The sequence below is a fragment of the Lolium perenne genome, chromosome 4, assembly GCF_019359855.2.
Source record: "Lolium perenne isolate Kyuss_39 chromosome 4, Kyuss_2.0, whole genome shotgun sequence".
Classification (NCBI taxonomy): Eukaryota; Viridiplantae; Streptophyta; class Magnoliopsida; order Poales; family Poaceae; genus Lolium; species Lolium perenne.
Genome location: NC_067247.2, coordinates 300837704 through 300861955, shown reverse-complemented (window position 1 = coordinate 300861955; position 24252 = coordinate 300837704). Strand labels below are relative to the sequence as shown.

The 24252-nt window shown below is 44.4% G+C and overlaps 1 protein-coding gene across 1 annotated transcript; it reads left to right on the top strand.

Moving 5' to 3' along the window:
* The first annotated feature begins 11309 nt into the window (after positions 1 to 11309).
* LOC127295929 (uncharacterized) lies at positions 11310 to 17557 on the top strand. Its single transcript, XM_051325963.2, has 5 exons — positions 11310 to 11510; positions 13355 to 13410; positions 14129 to 16054; positions 16293 to 16551; positions 16633 to 17557. Exons 1-5 carry the CDS (start codon positions 11408 to 11410, stop codon positions 17283 to 17285), a joined length of 2997 nt encoding a protein of 998 aa, XP_051181923.1. The 5' UTR covers positions 11310 to 11407; the 3' UTR covers positions 17286 to 17557.
* The last annotated feature ends 6695 nt before the right edge of the window (positions 17558 to 24252 follow it).

Sequence of the window (24252 nt, the reverse complement as noted above, 5' to 3'; positions counted from 1 at the left end):
TTTTGGACGCGCTGGCACTTTTATGAGGCTTCAGAACATGTCAGCGCTTTTTGAGTAGCGTCGGTTTGAGCGCTTTCTCTCACTAGGATCTCAATAGAGCTATTGAGAGCGCTATTGGTTTAGCGCCGGTGGAGATGCTCTAAGTAGGAAGAAAGCTCAACCCAACATAAAGAGACTGGTTTGTTCACGCCAACGCATTTAGGGTCTAAATTTATGCTGGCAATATGTCGGCACGGTCGCGCTGCGGATCTTTTTGGTGTTTGTCCACCTTCTCTTTCGGCCCTCGTCATTGACACATGATAACAATAAGTTTCTTGTTAATATTATTTGACCAAAACAATCATCTTTACACATATGGTTACAAGTTTAGTTAACCTAAACTATGACGGTTGTACTTACCCGTTGTCACCCGTCCTACCACGGTCGGGACTACTCGTAGTCGCGCAGTCTACTGGCTTTCGGCATGCCTAATGGCGCTACGTGGTTGGAGCTCAAACATGAGGTGTAAACATCACGCTCATGCCGAGTCTGTCGACGGGCAGTGTAGGCCTCCCGACGGCGCAAGATCCTCTGCACGACTAGGATATCCTCTCGGCCGCGGTTACACGCCTCCTCCTTTGCCCCGCATCGCACCTGGTCCTCCGCTAGATCAGCATCCTAACGGGATTTCTCGGGCTGCAGGGCCGCCTCCATGTCGGTGTCATAGCAGGATTGGTCCTGCGCCACGACCTCCAACGCATTGCCCATCGCCGAGGCCGCATCCTCCATCTCCCGGTCCACTTGCGGCCGTTCCCGCCGCCTCGCTGCCACCACCTCCTTGCGCGTCGTGAGGTAAAGCACCCATAGTCATAGCGGGCTTGTGTCTCCGCTTACCTGAATTGGCGGCGGTCAACATCCCGCGGGATAGTCTCGAACGACGCAAGCAATGCCCACTGTTCGTTCGTCACGTCTATGTCCTCCTCGTCCCCGGAGTCATTGAGGTCGTCTTTGTCATGGAGGTCGTTGAGGGCGATGACGTCAGTGTCCATGGATGCGGGAGGCTGTGCCACGGTCCCCATGGCACGCAGGGCCTCCTGCAACGACCGTAGTTGCACCCGCGCTGCGAAGAACCTGGCTTGGGCCTCTACCAGGTCCACCTTAGCTACCACCCTGAGCACGGAGGCAGCGACCATCATCGTCGCGTCGATCGCGCTTGGCGGAGCAGCGACTCCGTGAAGAGGAGGTCGCTCTCCTCGACGACGGCCTCTCGCGCTGCCTCTTCCGCCTCATGCACCTCGTCCTGGTGGGCGTAGGCGTCGGTCTTCTCCGCCCCGAATGCCACCCTCACCGCGAGCTCCTCCGCGTCCTGACCGCCCTGGTAGCAGGTGCGCATCATGTTGGCCAAGCGGCTCTAGGTGCGGTCGTGCTCGGCCATGGATGCTAGGTAGGGTTTTGCCCTCACGGCTATGGCAGCGCCGTCTACTTATAATTGCGACGAGGGTAGGAAAGGGCGCTCCCGCGCGTGGAAAATGATCGGCCGCACCCGGTAATCGGTGTTTGCCGGTGAGAGACCTCGACGGGACGCTAATCGCCCTAGTGGAGGACAAACCCTACTGGAAATGGACAAAAGGGGATAAATTTTCTGTTAAATCAGTGTACAACCATTTATGTGGCAATGGCATAGGTAGATCCTTCAAACATCTCTGGAAGAGCAAAATTCCACTGAAAATAAAGATCTGGCTGTGGATGATTTGGCACAATACTATTGCTACAAAAGACAATCTGTTGAGAAAAAATTGGCAGGGGATTGCCACTTGTCAGTTTTGTGAGAGTCCAGAATCAATTTCACATCTTTTCTTTTCCTGTGCGGCTGCAAAATATGTATGGAGTGCTGTGGGTAAAATGATTGGGGCACACTCGAGGCTAGGTTCCTTCACACAATTCTTCTAGTGGTTCCCTCAGTTTGTTCCTGCCAGCAGAAACATGTAAATTGCGGGGTTAGCTGCTATTTGTTGGGTGATTTGAAAACTCGGAAATCGATCTTGCTTTGAGCATAAGTTGATCAAAAATCCAGTGGAACTAATAAGTTACTCTACTGTCTTTATGACATATTGAGCAAGATTGCATAGTGAAGAAGATGCTGACGACTTGCGGGCGGGCGCTGATGGCTTGATGAGGCTAGCCACTGCGTCAAATGTTGATGGGAATACTCGAGATGGACCTGGGCAACAGCAAAGGCCTCTGCAGATCAGAGATGCAAGTGATTCTATTGCTGATGGAGATGACATGGAGGTGGAATAGCAAGACGCCAATGCCTGAGTCTAGTGTTTGCTGGGGTAGTTCTTGCCAAAAAGATGTGCTTTTGCTGTGCTGTTTCATCCTTATAAAACTTCTATGGTGGTTTGATCGTTAGCATTAGGCGGCGATGTAATAGTCTAGTTCTTTCCTTTCCTGTTGTTTTGCTTTCAAACTGACCATCGTCTGGCTTGATACTCGGTTGTTTCGTTATCTCTGGGTAATAAAATCCGACCCTACATGGATCGTTTGGAAAAAAAAAATCGCCCTAGTGGAGATGCTCTGATGCAGGAAACTGGTATGTCATTATTTGACGGTGATCTCACGCCGAGATTTGACTCCGGCTAGTACCTGCCCAACTCTGTGTCAAACTGCTTGTCCTCTCGCGCTGTTCTCCCCACTCCGCATCGTCACGCGCCGCCTCGCTCTCCGCGCGGTTCTGGAACCGCATGCGTGTACTACTATACGTAGCGCCCGAACTATCGTGGGATTTCCCCCCCTCCCCTCTCTCTGTCCGCCACAGTAACTTGAGAGTCGCCCGTGAGCGGCCGGGCCGATCCAGGGCCAACTTCGCCGGAATAGCCGGCCGGAGTGGGTCTCGGAGAGGCGCCGGAGTAGCTAGGTTTAGATCTAGGTGTAGGATTAGTTTTTTAGCTGCCTTTACCCATGTGGAGACTGGCGTTATGCCATTAGAGGCTCGACCACGGCGGAGCTGGAGCGGCTCCCGGTGGTCTGTGGTGGCGTGCCTGCTGGCTGCGGCGCTCCTGTGGAAGGAGCCGAAGGCGAACGGCGGCGGCGCGGCCACAACCTCTTCAATAAAGCTCGCCGTCTCTTCACCAGATCTGGGCGTTTTCGCCCTGCTTTCCCCTCTCTCTGGTCATCACGGAGATGGAGATTGGGGGGGGATCCTTGGCGAAACCGTTGTTGTTGGATCTGCTGAAGAAGTTCCTGAGTCGTTTCGTTCGTGCAGCGCATCACACGGTGACCAAAGTTGTCACCGTGTTCTTCGGCCAAGATGGTGGCCAATCTTCCTCAACCTCCTCTGCGGAGGCCCTGCTGATCGGCTGCTGGAGCTCGACGCCACTGAAGAGTCAAGTGGTTCGTCCCCGACCCTCTAGTGGTAGCCAGGGGCCTGATCTGGACGCCGGACATGAGTGTTCGAGCTCTCTGCGCTCTGGACTCGGCGGCGACGCCTTGAGTTCACCGGCGGTGGGTGGCAGAGATGCCCTTGGGCTTGATTGCTTTTTCTATCTTTTAGCCAGGGTGTTTTTTGTAAGTTGGAAGGCCCCTTCTTCAAATTATAGGTTTTATAGGGCAAGAGATGTCAAGGGGTTCTCCTGTAAAATGTACCTGCCACGTTGTTTGCTATAAAAGCTCCACCGGGGTCTTCTGACCCCATTTATGTGCAAAAAAAAAAAAAAAAAAAAAAAAAAAACGTAGCGCCCGTGCCGTCACCTGCTCCGCTCCGAATTTATTGCTGCTGCCTGCGGACTGCAGCAGCTTGCCGTGAGTGAGGTGAGATGAATGGGCGATCTGACTTTGGATTCGTCACCTCCGCTGCACGTAGAGTATGTACGTCGGACACTGGATGTGGCCCTACGCGGCTAGTAATTGCTTTCTTCTTCGGGTAAAAACGAGACCCGCTCTTTGTCCTTCCCCAGCCCGTCACTCACGGTTTCATCATTCCTCCGTACATATACAAACTGTTTCATTAAACCATTTGCGTGAGCCGTGTGTCGCAATGTGTTGAATGCGAATATTATGAAATAAACGATTGACATGAGTTATGCTGTACCTTGTGCATGCATGTATACGAAATTTGGTTCCAAAATATAACCACACGTAACACGTGGCAAAAAGAAAACAGTTTTGCTAGAGAAAATCGCCAAACTGAATATAGTATTCCATCCACCACCTGCCCTGCGCCCGAGATGGCGGTCGTAGCCAAGAGCACGCGGCTCCCGTCCCATCACGTGCGCGAGTGAAGATGCGGCCAAAACCATCCATCCTCCCCTCCGACTTTGGCCCTTGATTACTGACACAAGAGTACACTGGTTCACCTACCACATCTTTGTTTTTTTTCTGAATGGCGCTCCCGTCGTCTTACGGGACGTGTCGATGTGTTGCAGTATTGACATACACACACGATGGCCACGAACGCAACGCCCGCACACGAGCCTTCTTCTTCTTCCTTACGCCGCGACCCACAACGTTGACGACGCAACGAATGATCCGCGCGGCGATTAAAACTGACCGGAGCGAGTTGCAGCTGCCGGCGAGCGGGCGGTGACCGAGCACGCGGCAGATGCCCTCTACTGTACCTGTACGTGCTGCGCTGCTCTGCTCTGCTTGGAGGCAGCACGACAGGCGACCCGGAACACGAGCGCCGCAAGCAATGTCTGGTCGAGGAGAATCTCGTTGACTCTATAGCTTGCCTGCCCTGTAGGCGCATGTTCCCTTCCCCGATCCCCGTGCCGCGCGGCCAGCAAGCGCCAATGGGCACTGCTAATTAAAACTTTGGTTCGATCTCGCCCTGGCCGGCTGCCTCATCTTGTTTAACGACGGCCATCCTGCCTTGTCTAGTCTAGTGCTTACTATTCGTATCAGAGAAAGCATACGCTGCGTTACGGCCTCTACTGTAATTTTATGGTACGGCACACAGTGTAGCGTACCTCAAAAGACGCAGAACTACTAGTTCCGCTCGCCACAAGTACTGCCGGTTTTGATAGAAGCAATGTGTTTCAGAACCTCTCCTGTTTCCTTGTCTCATGCAAATGTGCATCAGCAGCTAGCACAAGGAAAATATTTCACCCACGTATGCTATGACAACACCAGCATAGAAACATGTAAGCCCGTACATCCAGAATGCAACTTTGTTTAATCCTTCTCAACCAGCGGTGCACATGCGGTTAATGGTATGTTTTCTTTGCCAAACATGATTCACTTGGTTGGAAAAGCAATTACTCCCTCCATCCATAAATAAGTGTATACTATGTGGCAAGATAAATTATCAAGTAGAGTAAAAAATGCATTTGGAATATGCACCTACCCTCTTTATTTATTTTACCTCCAATGAGCTATGTGCATGTAGAAAACAAGAAGAACATGTGTTTAATATTATTGGGTTTGATTTCCGTGCGATGAGAGAGAATCAATTAAAGTGTATTGGGAAAATAGGAGTACACTCTTTTGTGGACAAAGTTAAGAGCTAGATGTCCACTTATTTAAGGACGGAGGAAGTATGTAGTAGGGGTATTATCTTATTTATTCTTTTTGTGAAAATGTCACGGGCTATATATATATTAGTAAGTTGAACAAGCTCTTGCAAAAACACCCTTCCAAAAAATAGAGAACCATCCTAATTCTTGTTTCTATATGCACGCCTACTTCTTCCTGGATCCATCGGCGGCGTGCCACAAGCCAAGCTCGGGGTTGCCTTTGGAACTCCGGATGACCACCAGAGCCAGGATGATGTTGTTGTAGCGGCTAGGAAGTCCTTGATGAAAAAGAATACCCCGATGGCCTTACAGATCGCCTTCCACGGAGTGAAAAAAACACTAGAAAGGGCCTAGACAAAGCCCCAAGTCTTGCCAGATGGAACCAGGGAACACAAACCTCACACGCTCTTTGACAATACTCCGGTTGGCCAACAATCATTAGTTGAAACTAGAGTCGGAGGACCAAAACGCATATCCAATCCGCATTTTATGGATGGCATCGCTGTTGCCTGCCAAAACCCACCGGCGAGCAGCGACGAGCAACACGGAGAGCCGGGAGGCTCCCAGGACTGCTGGTGGGCCCTGGTCCCTCGGGCAACGACCCGCAATGCTCCGGCACACGTCCTGACGGTCGCAAGGGCGTGCCACCTGACCTATACCTGGTCAGGAAGGTGTTGGATTGCTTCGATTAGCTTCCTGCATGGCAGACACGTAAACATTAAATGAGCCTCGATCGGCTCTCAGGTTACCCTGTGAATCGGCCCAAAGAGCCGATTGCCCCATGGTTCATATTGGATCTACGACAACATGGGGATCCTGCTTCATCAATACCAAGTTAAATCAATCTACGACAGTTTAGGGTTTTCACCGCATAACCGGAACGTCCTACACGTAATTGAGCCTGGCAGATACGAAAGATAACGGAAAACTAGTCCTAGAGGAGGCCTAAAAACCAACGTGGAGTCAATTCCCGGAACATCCCTTCTAGGATCGGCAAACCATACCTTACGCACTACTGGATCATTCAACCCGTTTGCAAGGCCTAACCATGCGGATATCAAACTAATCCTTGAAGAACAAGGAACAGCTATAACAGATCAGATCTACTAAATAAAGATGAAGCAAGGTGCTGCCCTTACACCTAAGATAGATGTAAAGGCAGCTAGATATCGAGGGGCAGCATAACTAAGCAAGCATATTCAGAAAAGCATCGATGCAAGCCCCAAAACATCTACGATAAGGGTGTTACTCGCCATCAACAAGGCTTCAGTACGAGCAACACCAGATAACGAATAAACCAATACTGCCTTGATCGGAAGATGGCAGCATGATGCTTACCCAGAAGAAACCCTCGGAACAAGGGGTGGCGATGCGCCTAGATTGTGTTTGTTGTGAACGTGGTCGTCCTCCTTTCTCAATAACCCTAGGTACATATTTATAGTCCGTGGACTTTCTAATTCGGAAATAAACCTAACCGTGTACGAGCTAAACTCTATCTCTTAATTCTAACGAAATCTACCATAATATACAGATACACGGGCAATCTAGCCCAAACTCTCGTACAAGGCCGATTTAGAAATATTTTACGTGCACATCCTCTAAGCTCATCTCAATCACGGTCCATCTTCTGATTTGGCCAAAATCTGGTGATAACAATCGCCAACGAGAGAAACATGCACACTGAAAAAAACTAGATCTAGAAACTCACCAACCTCCACACCCCTCATAAAGATGCCAATATAAACCACCAAAATGAGGGCGAGATGAAGAGGACTTATTTCACGCTAACAGGGATGCTATTGTCTCACGACCAACTATCGAAGAGCAAAACCTAAACTGAATGCTAACCCTACCACCAAACTGAAATGTCGGTGTCCCCGTCCCCTCCCGTCATAGAAGCGGCAACTGAAGGGGAATGTGGCCCCACAGTCTCACCAGTAGAGATGTAAGTGGACCAAGATTCACCCTCTACCCTATATTTAGTTTAAAAAATAAACTAACGTTTTTAGATGACATCATCATTTTAGTTCATTTTTTGCACTAAAAAAAGGTAAAGTGTACCCTAATCTTCAGGAACTTGCATCTATACTCACGAAGGTCATCGGCGGTCCCAAGAGTGGGGAAGGGTTTTTCTATAAATCTTGTGTACCGTTACACATACATGATCCATAATCCAACTCAAGATGTCTTTTGAAGAATATGCTAGCGACGTACCATATTTTTATAAAGTGCATAGCGAACTCAAGATGTCAGTTTCATTATAAAAAAAAATTGCATATCAACTAATTAGATTTAGCAAGACCCTATCATCAGAAGAGTAAATTTAGCAAGATCGATTGAAAATTGAATAAAGAGTTAAATAAATACTGCAACTACATGAGTTTTTTTTTTGCGCGACCTAGTACATGAGTTGTACGCATATCAGATAATCAGCTACGATGCACGAAACATCCGGACCGTTTTGCACTGACCATCGCTGACCGCGCACGTCGGATACCTCTCCTCGTGGCCCCGCCGGCCGGAAGGACCGGATCGAGCCAGGCCCACGCCCGTCCCTTATTTTTTCCACGTCCGGCTCGGCCGGATCCCGTATCGCGCGGGCCGTTTTCTCCCACCGGCAGGTGGGGCCACCTTACAGGGAATCCCCGTCCGACTGGCTGTAGGCCGGTCACGCCGTAACTGGCTATCACATCCGCCGGACATTCTCCATCCAACGGCTCCAATCAAGTGATTCGAAAATTTTGTCAAATTTGTCTTTTTCGCTGCGTCCAAAATACAAAGTATTTTTGATTGAAATTTTTTCGAACTTACAACATGATTCGTTGGCAACATGTATATTTTTTATTTTAAATTTTTTGACGATTGAAAAAATTTCAATCAAAAATACTTTGTATTTTGGACGCAGCGAAAAAGACAAATTTGACAAAATTTTCGAATCACTTGATTGGAGCCGTTGGATGGAGAATGTCCGGCGGATGTGAGTCCAGTCACGGCGTGACCGGCCTACAGCCAGTCACTGAATCCCCGTGATTCCTACCCGCTTGTGGTACACGTGCGCGCCCCGGGACCACCTCGGCGCGACGCTGGTGTCAGCTTGGTCCACTGTGGACTGAGACCACGCCAAAATCTGGGGCCACTCGCCGGTAGTGCCGTTCTTTGAGCACAACATTTTCCATGATTTTTTTTTTCTTAGTAGTAGCTGTTGTAGGCTGCTTTTGCAAATAGGCTCTTTTATTTTAAAATTTCAGTGTGGTTTTGCGAGGGCCTTTTTCTCTGGGAATCGTGGTGTCGCATGCTTCTGTTTCGTCCAACTGTCCCAGCTCGAGAGCGCTGCGTCGCATTTTATTACTGTACTGTATTAATTTCTTGTTGTGTTTTTCTTTTCACCTGTTCAATGGTCAACTTAACCCCGACTCGTCAAGGTATACTACTCTACTATTTTGAGGAGATATTGTTACACTTGTGTGTGTACCCGGCTTGCCCCATTCGACCTTTGTATTTCTTTTCTCATATATAATAAATTCAGCATAACAATACCGCGTTTTCTGAGGGACTGTAATTCTCCACTTGAAGCTGAACTTCGGGCATGTGCGGAAGGATTGGAGCTAGCTCTACAACAAAGCGAACTGCCGGTTATCATCGAAACTGACTGCTCCCAGTTGGTTGCAGCTGTATCTTCATCAGGACAGAACAGATCGCCCCTCTTACATTTTGTGTCCCAAATTAAATTTCTAGCTAGTCAAAGGAGTGAGTGTAGTTTTGTAAAAGTGGAACGTTCGCAGGTGAGGGTTAGCCATGATCTTGCAAATCTAGCAAGACTAGAGAACCTCAATGCTACTTGGTTAGGTACGGGACCTGAAGCTATCTTTCAGGCTCTTGACCTTGATCGACTTGTAATCCCTCCTGCTTAATAAAGTTCCTATTTTACCCGCAAAAAAATACCGCTATGTTCGTAACCACCGCCTTTTGACAAATTAAAGTATTTTCCCGGCGTTCAGAAAACCTAGGAAGAAACTCGAGCGAAGCATGACGTAGTAACAGTCTGTGGAAGGTGGAACCCTAGGAGCGATATTATATGCTCAATCGATTAATGCAACTTCATATCATGTTGCTTATCGAGCACGCACATCATTTGGCTCCTTGAGCAAGCTGAAGATGTGTAACTCTGCATAACACGCTAGAGACATCATTGGCCATAACAACATCACGGGCAACCTCTAAGAATCTTAACAAATATATGTATTGTTCAACAATGGCATTCTTAAATAAAGTGCCCCAACTTCATTCGAACATAGACTTTATCACCCCCAAAAATTTGTTTGGTTGCTTCTTATTGACTACCATCAAGCGAATGATAATGTACCGAGTAGTAACCAAGCATTGGAATTAAATATATAGTCAATTAATATAACTTTCATATATCGTTGTTTTCTTAGCACGATTCGCATTTGACACCGAGCGAGAGAAACACACTCCAAAACTATTGTTACCATGATAACCATACTGGAAACATTTACTAATCATAACAAATCATTTATTGTGTGTCAACAACAATAGTAAATAAGGTCTCCCAATTTCACTTGAACATGAACTTCACCCTCACTAAACTTCTATATGAAAATAGTAAATTAACTCTTATGAATTTATAGAGGCCTACATGCGAATAAGGTTCCATCGATAAATCTGGATACATGAAACTATCACAGGAGAGAGAAGGTATACACCAATTAATATGAAGAAAATACCACAAAAATAAAATATATGTGCAAAATTCAGTTTTGAGATAGAGATAGACCAACATGATGAGAGAGATAAAGCGTGAGCTATAGCGAAAACACATAGATACGAACAAAACCAGTAGACAAGGTCGTGGCCGGACTCCAGCTAGCGAGCAAACTTCTTGTTATGTCATTTTAACCATCTTCCGTAAAAAGGAATGATTCGAATCATAACTCTTTGAGAACAATTTAGGTTAGGGCAACGTCGCCATGTCGCACATTAAATCACTTTGTCGCCATCGTAGAAAACCTAGGACAAAACTCGAGCAAAGTATAAAGTAGCGGCAAACCCTAGGGCTTGTTATTAAATATCTAGTCAACTGAAGCAACTTCGAATCATGTCGTTTTCTGATCAATAGAGGTATTTGGCGGCAAGCAGAAGAGGTGTAATATAACACACTCTAGAATTACCGTTATCCTTGGTAACACAAGTGAAAAACATCTAAGAATATCCAGAAATGCATTTAGTGGGCTGCCGACGACTACAAATAAATTCTCCCAATTTCACTTCGACATGAAGTTCATCACCTCCAAACTTATATCAAGAAGATATTAAACTGTAATTTACCAACTCACTTGGGTCTACACGTGAAAAAGAAGAAAAAAAAGGGGTTCACCCAATAGAACTAAACTTGTATGCAAATATATATCTCAAAAAAGAAGATATAGAATAATTAATCCAGGGCATGTATATATATATATATATATAGCAAAATGAGAAGAAATACAAAATTTAATTTTAGAGATAAAGAAATTTCTTTTCGGAGATAGTGATAGATAAAGATGGGGACCTGATGAGAGAGAGAGAGAGAGGGAAAGTGAAAAGTGTGAGCTAGTAGAGCGGAAACCGCAAGATACAAACAAAAACCACTGCCCCAGAACAGGTCGTGGGCAGACACTCCAGCTAGCCAGCAACGGCGACGCGAAAACAAAAACAGGGAAGCCCGTTGCGTTCCCCCCCTCCCTCCCCCTCGCACGCCACCACTCCTCACGCGCACAGCACAGCTGCGCAGATCGATTCCGCTCGTCTTCCTCCGCTCGTCTTCCTCCGCCGCCCCTCGCGTCCGTGGAGTGGATGAGCGGCTGCCTCGCCGCTTCTGCTGGGCCCGTCAGGCTCTAGGAGGGCCGCCGACGGGCATGGCCAGCGTCGGGCGCAGCAGATCGAGGCGCAGGGGAGAGGGCGGCGACTCGTTCGACCGGAACGGTGCTCGGCCTGCGGAGCCCGCCGTCGATCACCATGGTCCGTGCTCGCCTGCTCTAGTCCCTTTCGATTAATCATCCCGGTTTTTGTTTTCTTTTGGGTGGCGTAAATTTTGGATTTTTTTTAGAGACCATGTGATAGAGATCCCTTACTTGATTTTTTTTTAGAAATCCCTTATTTGCTAGTACTTGATAGTGAAGGTTTTGGGGTTTTTTCTTTGTTCTGTTGTTGTCGCGTTGGGAGATGGGGGATTGCTTTATTTCCTTCGTGCTTCCATCGGACGCTTTGGGATTGCTTGCACATTTACCATTCTCAGATTTTTTTAAGGGTTTTGCTAATATATCTGAATTAAATTTCCTATTCTACCACCACTTTTTTTAATGTTACCGGGATTTCAGTGATTAATCATACTGAAAATGACGCCTTTTTGGCTGTGCTAATTGTCGGAATTTATAATTAGAGTAGATTCACATTGATTTTCTGTGTTCATAGATAGATATATTAACACCAGTGTGTACTTATTTTATCCATCCATCCCTGTTGTTTTAAGCAAACGGAGGGACGGGGGCATAACTTTCCCATGTACTTTAGGTTTCATCAAAGCCTTTATTGGAGAGAGAAGATTCTTGTTTTGAATTTCAAACGATTATAGCGGACATGTCTTTTTCCCTCTGGTTCTTTAATTTGAAGTTACATTAAGGTTGCCGTGCAAGTTCTAGGACAAAAGCCAACCCCTACCTAAACCAGACGTGGAAGAAATGCATCCAGTTTTGCAGTCTTTGGATGAACTCTAGATTATTAGGTGGGTCGCGGGGAGCAGACAGGGACTGTACACTCTAGACTCTAGAGGCATGTAGAGGAAATGTGTGATGTTGTCAACTTGACACTTCCCACCAGATCACGCAAAGAAACCTCATTTGCCCGTAATTTTGCTGGAGATGTAACTAGAAGCATTAAATTATGGCCTCCTCTTGTGTCCCCATGTCAGTTGGGTGCCGTGAAGGTTCATGGCCAAGTGGGGCTTCTTATTCTAATCACCAGGAGAATCTTTGTTTGAATTTGTCCGTGTCTGTAGAAGAGCCGTAACTTATTCTGTATCAGTTTCCCCATCCTCAGTGAATTGACCGTTGGTTATAAACAAATTGCAAAGGTTGGTAAAAATTCAGCCTGCCATTCGGGTATCGAAGTAAATATTGTTTGATCCATGAGATAGAAACACTAATTGGTTACTTCGTACTAGCTATATTTCAAACAGGTTTGCTCCTTTTTTTTGAGGGAACAGTTGCACGGTTTGAAACCCCCCGAGTTTCACCACCAAACACTGAATCCTACATAAACCATGCACAATCTTTTGTTTAATAAGCACATACGTAAAATATTCCATGCTATATTTCTACACCGAGTGCGGTTCGCGAATCATCAGTTCATCACACATATAGACATTTTTACTCAGGGTTCAGCGCTTCCCATGATGGTGTTCTACACCAGGTAGTTGTTGTGATTATGCATTTTCTTCAATTTTTTTTAAATTAAATTGCATGAATTTATTCAAAGAAATGGCACCATGGCGAAGATAACACACGTTGTATCAGCTCTTTCTGGTCTGCTCTTAAGACTGTTGTTCTACTTGATATTTGCATGTAATTATTGTGCTAGGTATATTTCCTTTCTACTATGTCTGTTTAACAGGATCTAGCATAACAGTGAACTGGAGCTGAAGACTGCTCTCTATATGGCCTGCCTTTTTTTTCTCCTTTTCCTCACAGAAAAAATAGTTCGACATGAAGTTCCTTCTTACCATGCTGTCATATTGCTTCTTCTGTCAATTTCATGTCGTGTATAACTATGCAAAATATTTACTGTCCCTTTTCTCTTTAAAACAGTGGCTGGGTCATTGAGGAAACAAGCAAGTAACTCAAGGATACTCTCTCATACTCTGGTGAGTGATCTGATTTTAGCTAAAGAACTATATCACATGCTACATATGTTTGTAGTTGTAATTTAAGCTTAAATATTGTGCATATTCCTCTTTCCAAATACTAACTATAACCCTCTGATATGAAACTAGGGAGCTTAAAATGGGTCAGCACATGTTGTTCTAATATAAACATTTGATACGTGTTTTGCAGTATCAAGTTTGCTTCACGAATATACAATTATTGAAAATAGCTAGCTACACCATTCTGCTGACGGGTGCTAAAGCTCCAAAGCCATTTGGCTTAACTTATGGATAGCGATACCTCCGCTATTCCATGTATGTTCACACGTGACAAAATAGTATGAACTTTGAAATCCAATTGTACTAGAAGACCAAAATACACCATTTATAACATCTATATATGAGAAACTTTATCTTTCTCGTGGAGTTATACTTATCATTTTATGATCATTTCAACTTCTGTTATTCTATACTTGCCTATATTACTTATCTTGTTTGCATATTTCACACCTTTTCTATTTTGATATAAAAACGTGATATGGAATAACTTGAGGTAGAACCATAGTTTTCTATAGTTCCTTCTGGCATATCACTGGGAAAATGCGGTTTAACATCTTTGGAAAGACTATACTTCAGTAGTTATCTTCTGCTGTCAATTCATTTTGCCCTAGTCATTTGATTGCTTAACTAATATATTGGTATGTCTTTTTTTTTCCAGATTGATGAGGAAATCAGGAAAAGTAAACCAAGACAGACCAGCTGTGTACCTATGAAAAAGCTAATAGACGAAGAGTTCTCAAAAGATGCCAATGCTAGGCATACGTCACCAGGCGCTGTAGGAAGACTAATGGGTCTTGATTCACTCCCTTCGGTTGGGACCCGTAGCCATCACAGACATAGCAAAAGTCGTGCACACAACACTTCAGCTTGTATTTCTCATGATAGATATCTCCCACAGAGGAGGACTGATGAGATGCCAGAGGTCAAAGATGTTTTTGAGGTCATGGATGCGATGAGAGTAAGGGCGGCATACCGAGCTAAAAATGGAAATGCAACTTCCAGATTTGATGCAACTGAGAAGGCTAACCTAGATTTCATAAGACAAAAATTTATGGATGCAAAACGTCTTTCTACAGATGAATCCCTTCAGATGTCAGAAGAGTTGAATGAGACACTTGATGCATTGGTATCTAACAAGGATCTTCTTTTGGAATTTCTTGAAAAACAAGATCAGCGTACTCCCTCCTCTAATGCAAACTGCATTACAATATTGAAGCCATCTAAAAGAAATCTATTTGTGGATACAGACAATATCTATTCACAAGATAATGGCATTGAAAGCTTTTACCACAAACACTCTACAAGGAAACCGTCTGCTAAGTTATCCAGTCAATCCCCCAAAGATGACTCAGGTTCACTGAGGCAGAAATTATCAAGGTCAAGTCATCAGGAAATAAGTGATAAAAGAGCTTGTCCCACACGGATTGTTGTCTTGAAGCCAAGCCTTGATAAAGCTCGGGACATTGAAGGATCCTTTGCCCTTTCACATGAAATCCCTCATTCTGATTACAGAAGGCACACATCATGTCAGGATGATGGCATGTGGAGTCCATACACTGAAGATTCCATGTGTCAAGTGTCCCTTGGCAATCCTGAAACATTAGGTCATATAAAAAAGGGATCTAGAGAAATTGCTAGAGAGATTACAAAACAAATGAGAGCTGCTAGGGGTGGTAGTAATAGGAAACAGATTCTCCAACCAGATACCAGCACAGTTTTGTCAGATGAAAGCTCGTATTTTGTGTCATCTCGTACTAAGCTTAAGACTTCTGAGACAGTCCATAGGTCTTCTGAACTATGTGATAGTTGGGATTCTTCCAGCTTCAACTCTTCACCAGCACATTCAAATGAATCGTCAGTCATCAAGGAAGCAAAGAAACATCTCTCTAGCAGATGGAAAATAGCCCATCAATTTCAGGATCAAGAACCTGAGAACAATGGCTTCAGCGTGCTTGGAGACATGTTTGCTCTGTCCGACCAGGAAAGTCCAAAGGGAGAATTGCAGAGAAATGGAATGCCAGGCTCGTGTAGCAATCCCCTCGGGATCAGCAGCAAGGATGGTTGGAGAGGTGTAGCTCCAAGTACAGCAAGGTCCAAATCTATTCTGTCATCTTCACACCAGAGTGTTCAAAAGTCGAGCAACCGAAAAAAAAGCAGTAGGAAAAATGAGTTTTCCATGCTTAAGGATGTTCTCAAAATAGGACCCCATGATTCCGAGAATGCATGCCATAGCAGACAAAGAAAATCACCGGTTAGAGGTTCAGCTTTTCGCGGTGATGTAGCTGAACAAGTGTCCCCAGATGACGAGGAAAGAATGATGATTGACCATGAAGTTCATGTAAGTTCTCAGAAACCAACAGATGTTGTTGACATGCCAGATTCATCTGAACAAACACTTGCTCATACCGTGGATCCTGGCCATGAGTTGGATGTAGTGTGCCATTTGGATACCGATTCTGCAGTTTTTGAACAGAACAAAGAACCACTTTCTCCTGCTAAACTGAATCAGCAAATGCACCGGCAGCCACCAACAGCATTAGATTTGCTCATTCGTGTCCCTGATGTTGACAATCTACAGACTCAGGTATATTACATGTATACTGCCTAATTTTAGCTTATTATGCATTTCTTCGCTTGGATACTTAATAAATTTCTCTGGAGATGTATCAGTTTGTACGATAGTTAAATACATATGTTCATCCCATTTATTTTTTCTCCCCTCTTCTCCCCCTCAAGAAAGTCTTAAGCTCTTTGGTAATTTTAAAAGCTCACTTGATTACCAATTGACATGTTTACCTACTTCTGGTTGTATTGTATTTCAGGCTGAGGGGATTGAAAACCATCTTGATGATGATTACTCAGCTCTCTTTAGTCCGCCAACAGGAACAGAATCTCCTGTGGGGATTGAGCACCATCATGATTCTGACAATCAATCCTTGTGGATTCACCCGACAGGATCAGACTCTCCGACGGGCTCCAACAATGATGAACAGCCAAGTCCAGTGTCTGTTCTTGAATCTTCCTTGGATACTGATGAAGTTTACTCTGGAGATTTCGAGAAAATTAGTGCAGATATTCAAGGCAAGTTGTTTACTTTTTCTTTGCCTACTCATCTCCATTTTAATTCTTGGCTCCTAAGTTTGACTTTCTGTAATATCACAGGACTACGCATGCAACTTCAGCTTCTCAAAACGGAGACTACCGAGGATGCAGACGCCACCGATCATCTTATAGCAAGTGACGACGAGGATGCCTCAACAAATCAGCCACTTCCTGAAATGGAGATATCCCATGCTTTTATGGATGAAGAAGAGAGGGATTTCTCTTATGTGCTTGATATGCTCACCTTATTGGGCATTGATGCAGCTTACCAGGATGGGCAGCTTGACATGTACTGCTTTTCGGAACAACCTGCTGGCCCTGATTTATTCGAGATACTTGAAAACAAGTACAGTGGCCTCATTCTATGGCAACGGTCTGAGAGGATGCTCCTGTTTGATCTCACGAATGCCGTCATTGCAGAAGTAATGACCTCTCTGGTTCATCATGGGTCGAAGGGATTGTTCCGAAGGTTCTCGTCCAGATGGGATCAGGAGGGATTTGTTGAGTATGTGTGGCAGGGGGTGTTCCAGTTACGGCAAGAAATGGACTGTAATCAGGTCGACCCGCTGATGATGGACTTGGAGCGGCATGGTTCTGAAGATGGTGTCGATCTTGTCGGGAGGGAGATAGGGACAATGGTACTCGAGGGTCTGCTGGAGGAAACCATAGCAGAGTTTCTGGGGATGAGACGATCTGGTAGGTTTTGTGGCTAGAATGTAACAAGAAATTGTACCAATTGCCTTCTAGCGTATCGATGGGTCGGTGGTTCCTGAAAGGTGCCAAGCGCCCGGGAATTCTCCATGCCTAGTGAAAAACAGCAACATGCAGGTTTGTAATGAATCATCATTACAAGTGAATTTTCGGTGGGATCTTATTGTAACTATTAGCTTTAATAACTGTGACCTAGTGTTTGTCCCTCCCAACTGGAGAGAACCAGTGGCTCTTTGATGCCGGAGTAATGGAGTATAGATGTGAATTTTTGGTATATCATAGCCTTGTTTGGTAGGTTTTGCCTCAGTGTTACATGCAAATATCAGTATGCTTTTGTTACCTGTGACACAGTGCCAGCGGGGTTTTAGCGGTCCGCATGTGAAATATGCACACTAGTCATGAAATAGTGCAGAATCTTGCAGAGCAAAAGGAGCTTCCATCTTCTCGTGTGCAAAACTTGCGACTGGTCGTCATTTTTTTGGGCGCATTTCAGGCATTTGCCTGAACCTGTAAACACACTGCTGATTTGGTTGAACACATCTCGTCGGATCGATGCCTCGGGGACATGTGTCCTCTGACACCCAACTATTGCTAGTTTCTCCTAAGGCTGGTCATAGTGGGTAGTATCATATAGTAGTATCATGCATATGATACTTTTGTATGATACTAGATCCATAATGCATAGTATCATAGACTAGTATCATAGTTTTGCTATATTAATTGATTTGTAGAATCCCAATACAAATTTGTGTACAAGATTTATTTGATACTAACTTTTCTCGTGATGTGCGATATGATACAGTATCTACCTATGATACTCTAATCTTCTCTCTCATCCATAACTACCTGCCACATCAGTATTTTTGGTGGGGCTAGGATGCATGATACTAGCTATGATACTAGCACTATGACCAGCCTAAATTGCCTGGAGTATGTATATGTATATATCTATTGCAACATCACAGAAGATGTCCAGGCAACAAGTCCACCCGCGTGTTCAGGTTCGGATCGAGCAACAACTCCACCCTTGTGTCCAGTCTGCACCTGCAACATTGGTTAATTTGATTTGCACACCCAAAAAACCTTGAATAAAATCATCAAACATTCACACCGGCAGCAGCAGTTACCAAGACAAGCAATCGAGAACGGATCAAACAACAACTAACGATTATGTTGGGCCACGTAGAGATGCAACACTTGGGCACTTATGCCACGATGATTACTGCTAGATGTGCATGTAGGAACTTGATGCAGCGTCTGAGGGCTGTGTAATCCGATCCCACGAATAGCTCCCGTGGATCCCACAAACTCCTTGGACTTGACCGTCCATGCAAATATGCAATATTACTGAATTTGAAGTGAGATCAAAATGGCAGCTAGGGTAGGGAATCTTTCTCATCCATCTCACTCATATAGTGTTTTAAAACGGGCTCAACTCTTGAGACCAATTAGAACCATACTCGGAATGTCCACACCGATCTAATTTAGGCGGGATCCTTTTCCAAGTGTGTATGCCTATAGGTTCACGAGTCACGACTACTTGGACATAACTAGAGTTACTCCTCCCTCGTCGCTGCTCCGAGTCCAGGTCACTTCCATGAACACTTAGCCTCAAGTCGATAACTGAATAGCGGATCCAAGCGAAACATGCTAGTTCCCAAGTATGGTAAAGTCATCAGACAAACCTTTTTCCAATGTGACTTTCGTTCAAGTCCTTTGCTTCATGATATACCTTGTTAACATATAAGTGAGTTATTATCATCCCTTGAATAGATCAAGTTTCCTCCCGATCCTCGATTAGGGGTGGAACCAACCACAACTGAGTGGGGGCCTATCCCCCAACTGAAAATTTCAAATCCCTTAGGTATTATTTTCTCATATTTGAAATAAAACTTGCAAACTCTGCAGTTTTTACAAAGAATGCTCCTAGTCAGTTGTTTAGACCACAATTGTAAATCTTTATGGGTCCACCCCTGTCTATGATATGTGATTCCATATAACTAACTCATAGTCGTCCGCCTTGGTTAACACTTAACCTTACATATGACCATACTTCTCACGGAGGGGAAACTTCTCGTTTTGGTTATCGACGTCACACAACTTGATTCTTAGCCGGCCCGAACTCTAACCTTATAACCGCACTGTTACGGAACAACAATTGTGGAATCTAAGTTGACCGATCCACAACTCGGACCGTGCTATAACCTCATGTATAAGGATTTCACTGATTGTGATAGAAAAATAAGAACTTTCTCCGTTGCGTTTCAATATGGACAAGTCCGACTCACTTAATACGTTAGCTGAGTTAGTGCAAGTCGGATTAACATCACCATGCCCATGGTCAGTGGAACCGGGCCATGAGCCGACTTGCACATTAGTCTTGGTTATCTGCTCATCACAACCTTGATGACTAAGGGAAATCTAGTATGAAAAATATGAATGCATAGTTTCACAACCTAATCATGTATTCGATGGTACATATAAATGTTCATACAATGAAAACCTAACTTTATGATTACATCCTAAAACATATCATCCATGATTGCCTCTAGGGAATATACTCAATAGTTTGTTACCAAACAAGGAGCTATTTTCAACTAGTGCAATGGAAAAAAGTACAAAAAGACCACAACTTGGGCTATGGGAGAATCCAGATTGGCAACGAGCAGCCCGAGACCTCTCTCCCGAAAACCATGTCTCCACATCATGATGAGTACTTAGTCCATTGGTAGCAACCATTTCGCTACATCGGAATCTTTTAGTTTCGTCCAGTATGAGTAATTGATTCTTTGAGTAGAAATTTTCTAAGTAATAGATTCATTCACATTAGGAATGGAAGTATTCTGCACTATAACACCTGGACAACTGAAAGATCAAGCTCTATCTCTACGGTTTTGTGTGTTTGATAACAACATTTGAATAAGAATTTTACCTTATGTGCTCAAGTGTGTAGGAATCAATTTTAGCACTACAAATGATGACCCACCTTTTGTTATTGGTTCAATGTCTGGTTCCTCTGAATTGGATGTTTGATCTTTGATATTGGTGGAAGAGATCTTGTTGAGGAAATGTGTATGTGAGAAGAGGAAGTGAAGAGAAGGCCTCAAAGTTTCGCAGGCCGGATCCCCTGAGCGACCAGACCATCCGCCCCCGGAAGTGCTTTTCTCCCCCCCGAACATAAAATACACCCAACCCTATGCCGGGGGTTTTCAAGCCTCGGGCAAAGGAATGCCCACCCTCGGATGGTGGGGCGGAAGGAAATCACATCCGGCCCCCGGAAATTCCCCAATATCTGGGGCCGGCCGGAAGATCCGCCCCCAACCCTTAAATAAACCCGGATCACCCCCGCCCCCAACGTTTCAATGGCTCCAAGGCCCCGTACGAGTGATATGTCTCAAATGTATCTATAATTTTTGATGCTCCATGCTTGTTTTACACCAATTCATATGTGTTTTATTTACACTTCGTTGCACTTTTACATGATTTACGGCACTGACCTATTCTATTAACAAGATGCCACAGTGCCAGTCCCTGTTTTTGTATTTCAGAAAAGTTGTATAGAAAATATTCTCGGAATTGGACGAAAGAAAAGCTGAAGTCAATATTTTATCGAAACGAAGACGAAGTCCGGAGGGGGACGAAGAGGCGCACCAGGGCACCCACCCCACCCCTAAGCGCAGCCTAGGGATGGCCCGCACCTAGGGCAGGTGTGGGGCCCACAGGCACCCTACCGACCAGAATACTCCGCCTATTTATACATCTTCTCGGGAAAACCCTAGATACCCGAGCCTCTATCCACAAAAAGTTTTGTCGCGGCCGCCATCGCCGAACCCATCTCGGGCGGTTCTGAAGCTCTTCCCGGCACCCTCCCGGAGGGAGAAATCATCGCCGGAGACATCTACATCGCGATGCCCGCCTCCGAAGTGATGCGTGAGTAGTTCATCCCTGGACTATAGGTCCATAGCAGTAGCTAGATGGTTGTCTTCTCCACTTTGTGCTTCATGTATCGATCTTATGAGCTGCCCTACATGATCAAGATTATCTTTATGTAATCCTATATGTTTGGTTTGATGGGATCCGATGAATGTTGAATACTATGTTGAGATTGATTATATATTCATGTCATATTTTATTTGTGATCTTGCATGCTCTCCGTTGCTAGTAGAAACTCTGGCCAAGTGGATACTTGTGACCCCAAGAGGGGGTATTTATGCACGATAGTAGGTTCATGCATCTAGTTTCCTGGGAGAGTGACTTTATAACTTCTAAGGTTGTAGATGTGTTGTTGCTACTAGGGATAACCCAACAATGTTTTATCCGAGGGTAACTCTATTGTTTACTTTACACACATTGCTTAATGCGATAGTCTGTTGCTTGCAACTTTATACTCGAAGGGGTGCGGACATTAACCTGAAGGTGGATTATTAGTCATAGACGCAGTTGAATTGCGGTCTATGTATTATGTTGCAATGCCCAATACCAAATTATCATAGTAATCATCTTGTCATGTATTGATCGATATTCTGTCAATTGCCCAGTTGTAATTTGTTTACCCAACATGCTATATCTTTATGGAGAGACACCTCTAGTGAACTGTGGATCTCGGTCCTATTTCCTTCACTGATAAATTTAACTGCAATCCTGTTTTGTTTACTTTATGAAAATAGCTCCTTACATTCGATACGTCTAATCCTTTGTGTTCAACAAACCAGTGAGATTGATAACCTCTCTGTAAGTTGGGGCAAAGTATTTGGGTTGTGTTTCGTGCAGGTTCCACGCTGTTGCTGACGCCGGTAGTGCGCCCTGCCACTAATCAGCTAGCAACACCTTCAGAAGTCACGTCTTTCTCCTATTGGGCGATTAAACATTGGTTTCATACTAAGGGAAAACTTGCTGCTGTGCTCTTCACACCTTCCTCTTGGGGTTCCCCAACAGCGTGTCTGCGTACTACGAGTGCACGCCAGCAAGACTTTTTCTGGTGCTGTTGCTGGGGAGTAATCAAGACACTCCATCAAGCCCGTCAACCACCATCAACGAGCTATAAAAAGGGGATCCTTCTTCCTCCTAAGATCAAATTTTCCAGCACGAAGAACACTCACTCTCCTCCATAGATCTTGAGTTTCAATCACGTGGATCTCCCTCCCTAGCCAACCAAATCCCCCAAAACTTTGTGGTGTTCCTACGAGGAATAAGGTGATGCCTTTGTCTCGGTTAGAACATTTGTGGTGCCACACCTCCTCAACATAGACGTACCTCCTTTTGTGGAGGAAACTATGGGAAAAATATCGTGTCTCCTCGTCTCCGCACTTTTCCCCGATCGTACCACTTCCCTTACACTCGTTTTGCATTTTGTGTTTCCTTTGTTCTTGTTTGCATCGCATAAGGATCACGTTTACTTTGTGCAATCACCTTTAAGTTTCCGCAACCAACATAAAACTTGAAAAGGCTAAAAAAAATTGTAGCTCCTATTCAACCCGCCGTTCTAGTCGCTAATTCATCCGCTTTCAACAAACATGTTCCATGACCATAATATGTCCTCCAGTCCATGAAGCTCTTCCCGATGTCGTTCGATTTCATGGTTGTGCTCTATCTGTCTATGTGCACCGAACTCACAGGCGAACACCCTAACGATGCATGTATTTGGCCACCATTAGCATCTTGCCCCTTGCCTCAACCAACTAGCGTGGCTTCACAAATAGATTTGGCTCGAAGAGTCGCTCTAGAACCGGCCTAATGGAACATTTTGATCCGTGTCTAAATTGATCTTAATAATTTGTATCAAACTTGTATACTTATTTTTAGCATAATATAGTTTTAATAGGAATAAATTTATAGTTTTTATTTGGCATCGTTAACCACATAAAAAGTTGTCAAATGTTAGTTGTAGCATTCAGAGTTAATATATTTAATATATTCATAATGCATAATTTTAAAAAAATACTGCATTATTCAAGATTTAAATTATGTCTTGTAGCATAGTTCTCTTCATCAACTAATTTTTTATAAATGCATAGTACTAAATCAGCAACAACTAATATGTAACAGATGAAGTATATACGTATTTATCATAGAGATATATTTTTCATGTTGTCTAACATATATCCTAATAGAGGGTTGTAGTGTAGGATTAGGTAATCATATTTGTTAGAAACTAGACTATAAATTGTACGTTGGCATGATTATTTACCCTGTTTTTGAGGTTAAATGTCTTGCAAGTCACATCAGATGACAACGTATATATGTGGTGCAGTTGATGTTCAAAATAGCATCACTAATAGTAATCATCGACAAATAAATGTCTTAAATAGATTCTGCTTTCGCCTAAATACGGTTCGACTGTTTGAGATAGTCGCGTGCAATCCCCTCGATATGATCTTCTCTATACAAGCTCTTGTGCCGGTTTCCGAAAAAAAGATTCATGCACAAAATGAAGCATGGAAGTCCAGTTGACATATATTTCATAGGACCTCCATCAGAGCTTGACTATCAACCTAACTAAGCTCGTTGTCGTTGATTAGATTGGTTTGCTACTACGCTATGTGGTACACACTACTGGTCTGTTGCATGGGCTTGCTAAAATAAATTTAGTTTTTTTACAAGTATTAATTTGTCATAACAATATATGGTGGATATAGTAGATAATAACAATATATGGTGGTTACTGGTACACACTAAACTCCGTTGCATTGTTGTGCGTATGAACCTACGCGAACACATGCTGATTTGGTTGAACAAAACTCGTCACTTCCATCGCCAACTCCTCGGAATGATGCATCGGTTCCCCTATGTCATCTGACTCATCCCAACAATTCCTCGTTTCGCCGGAAGGATAGATTCCGAGAGTATCTTGTGCAACAACCCCGTTACACCAGAGCAACTCCACCCGTTTCCCGGTCTGCACCTGCCACATACACATACACCACTCCATTTGATTTGCACACCGGAAACCCCATATAAATCCAGCGAACA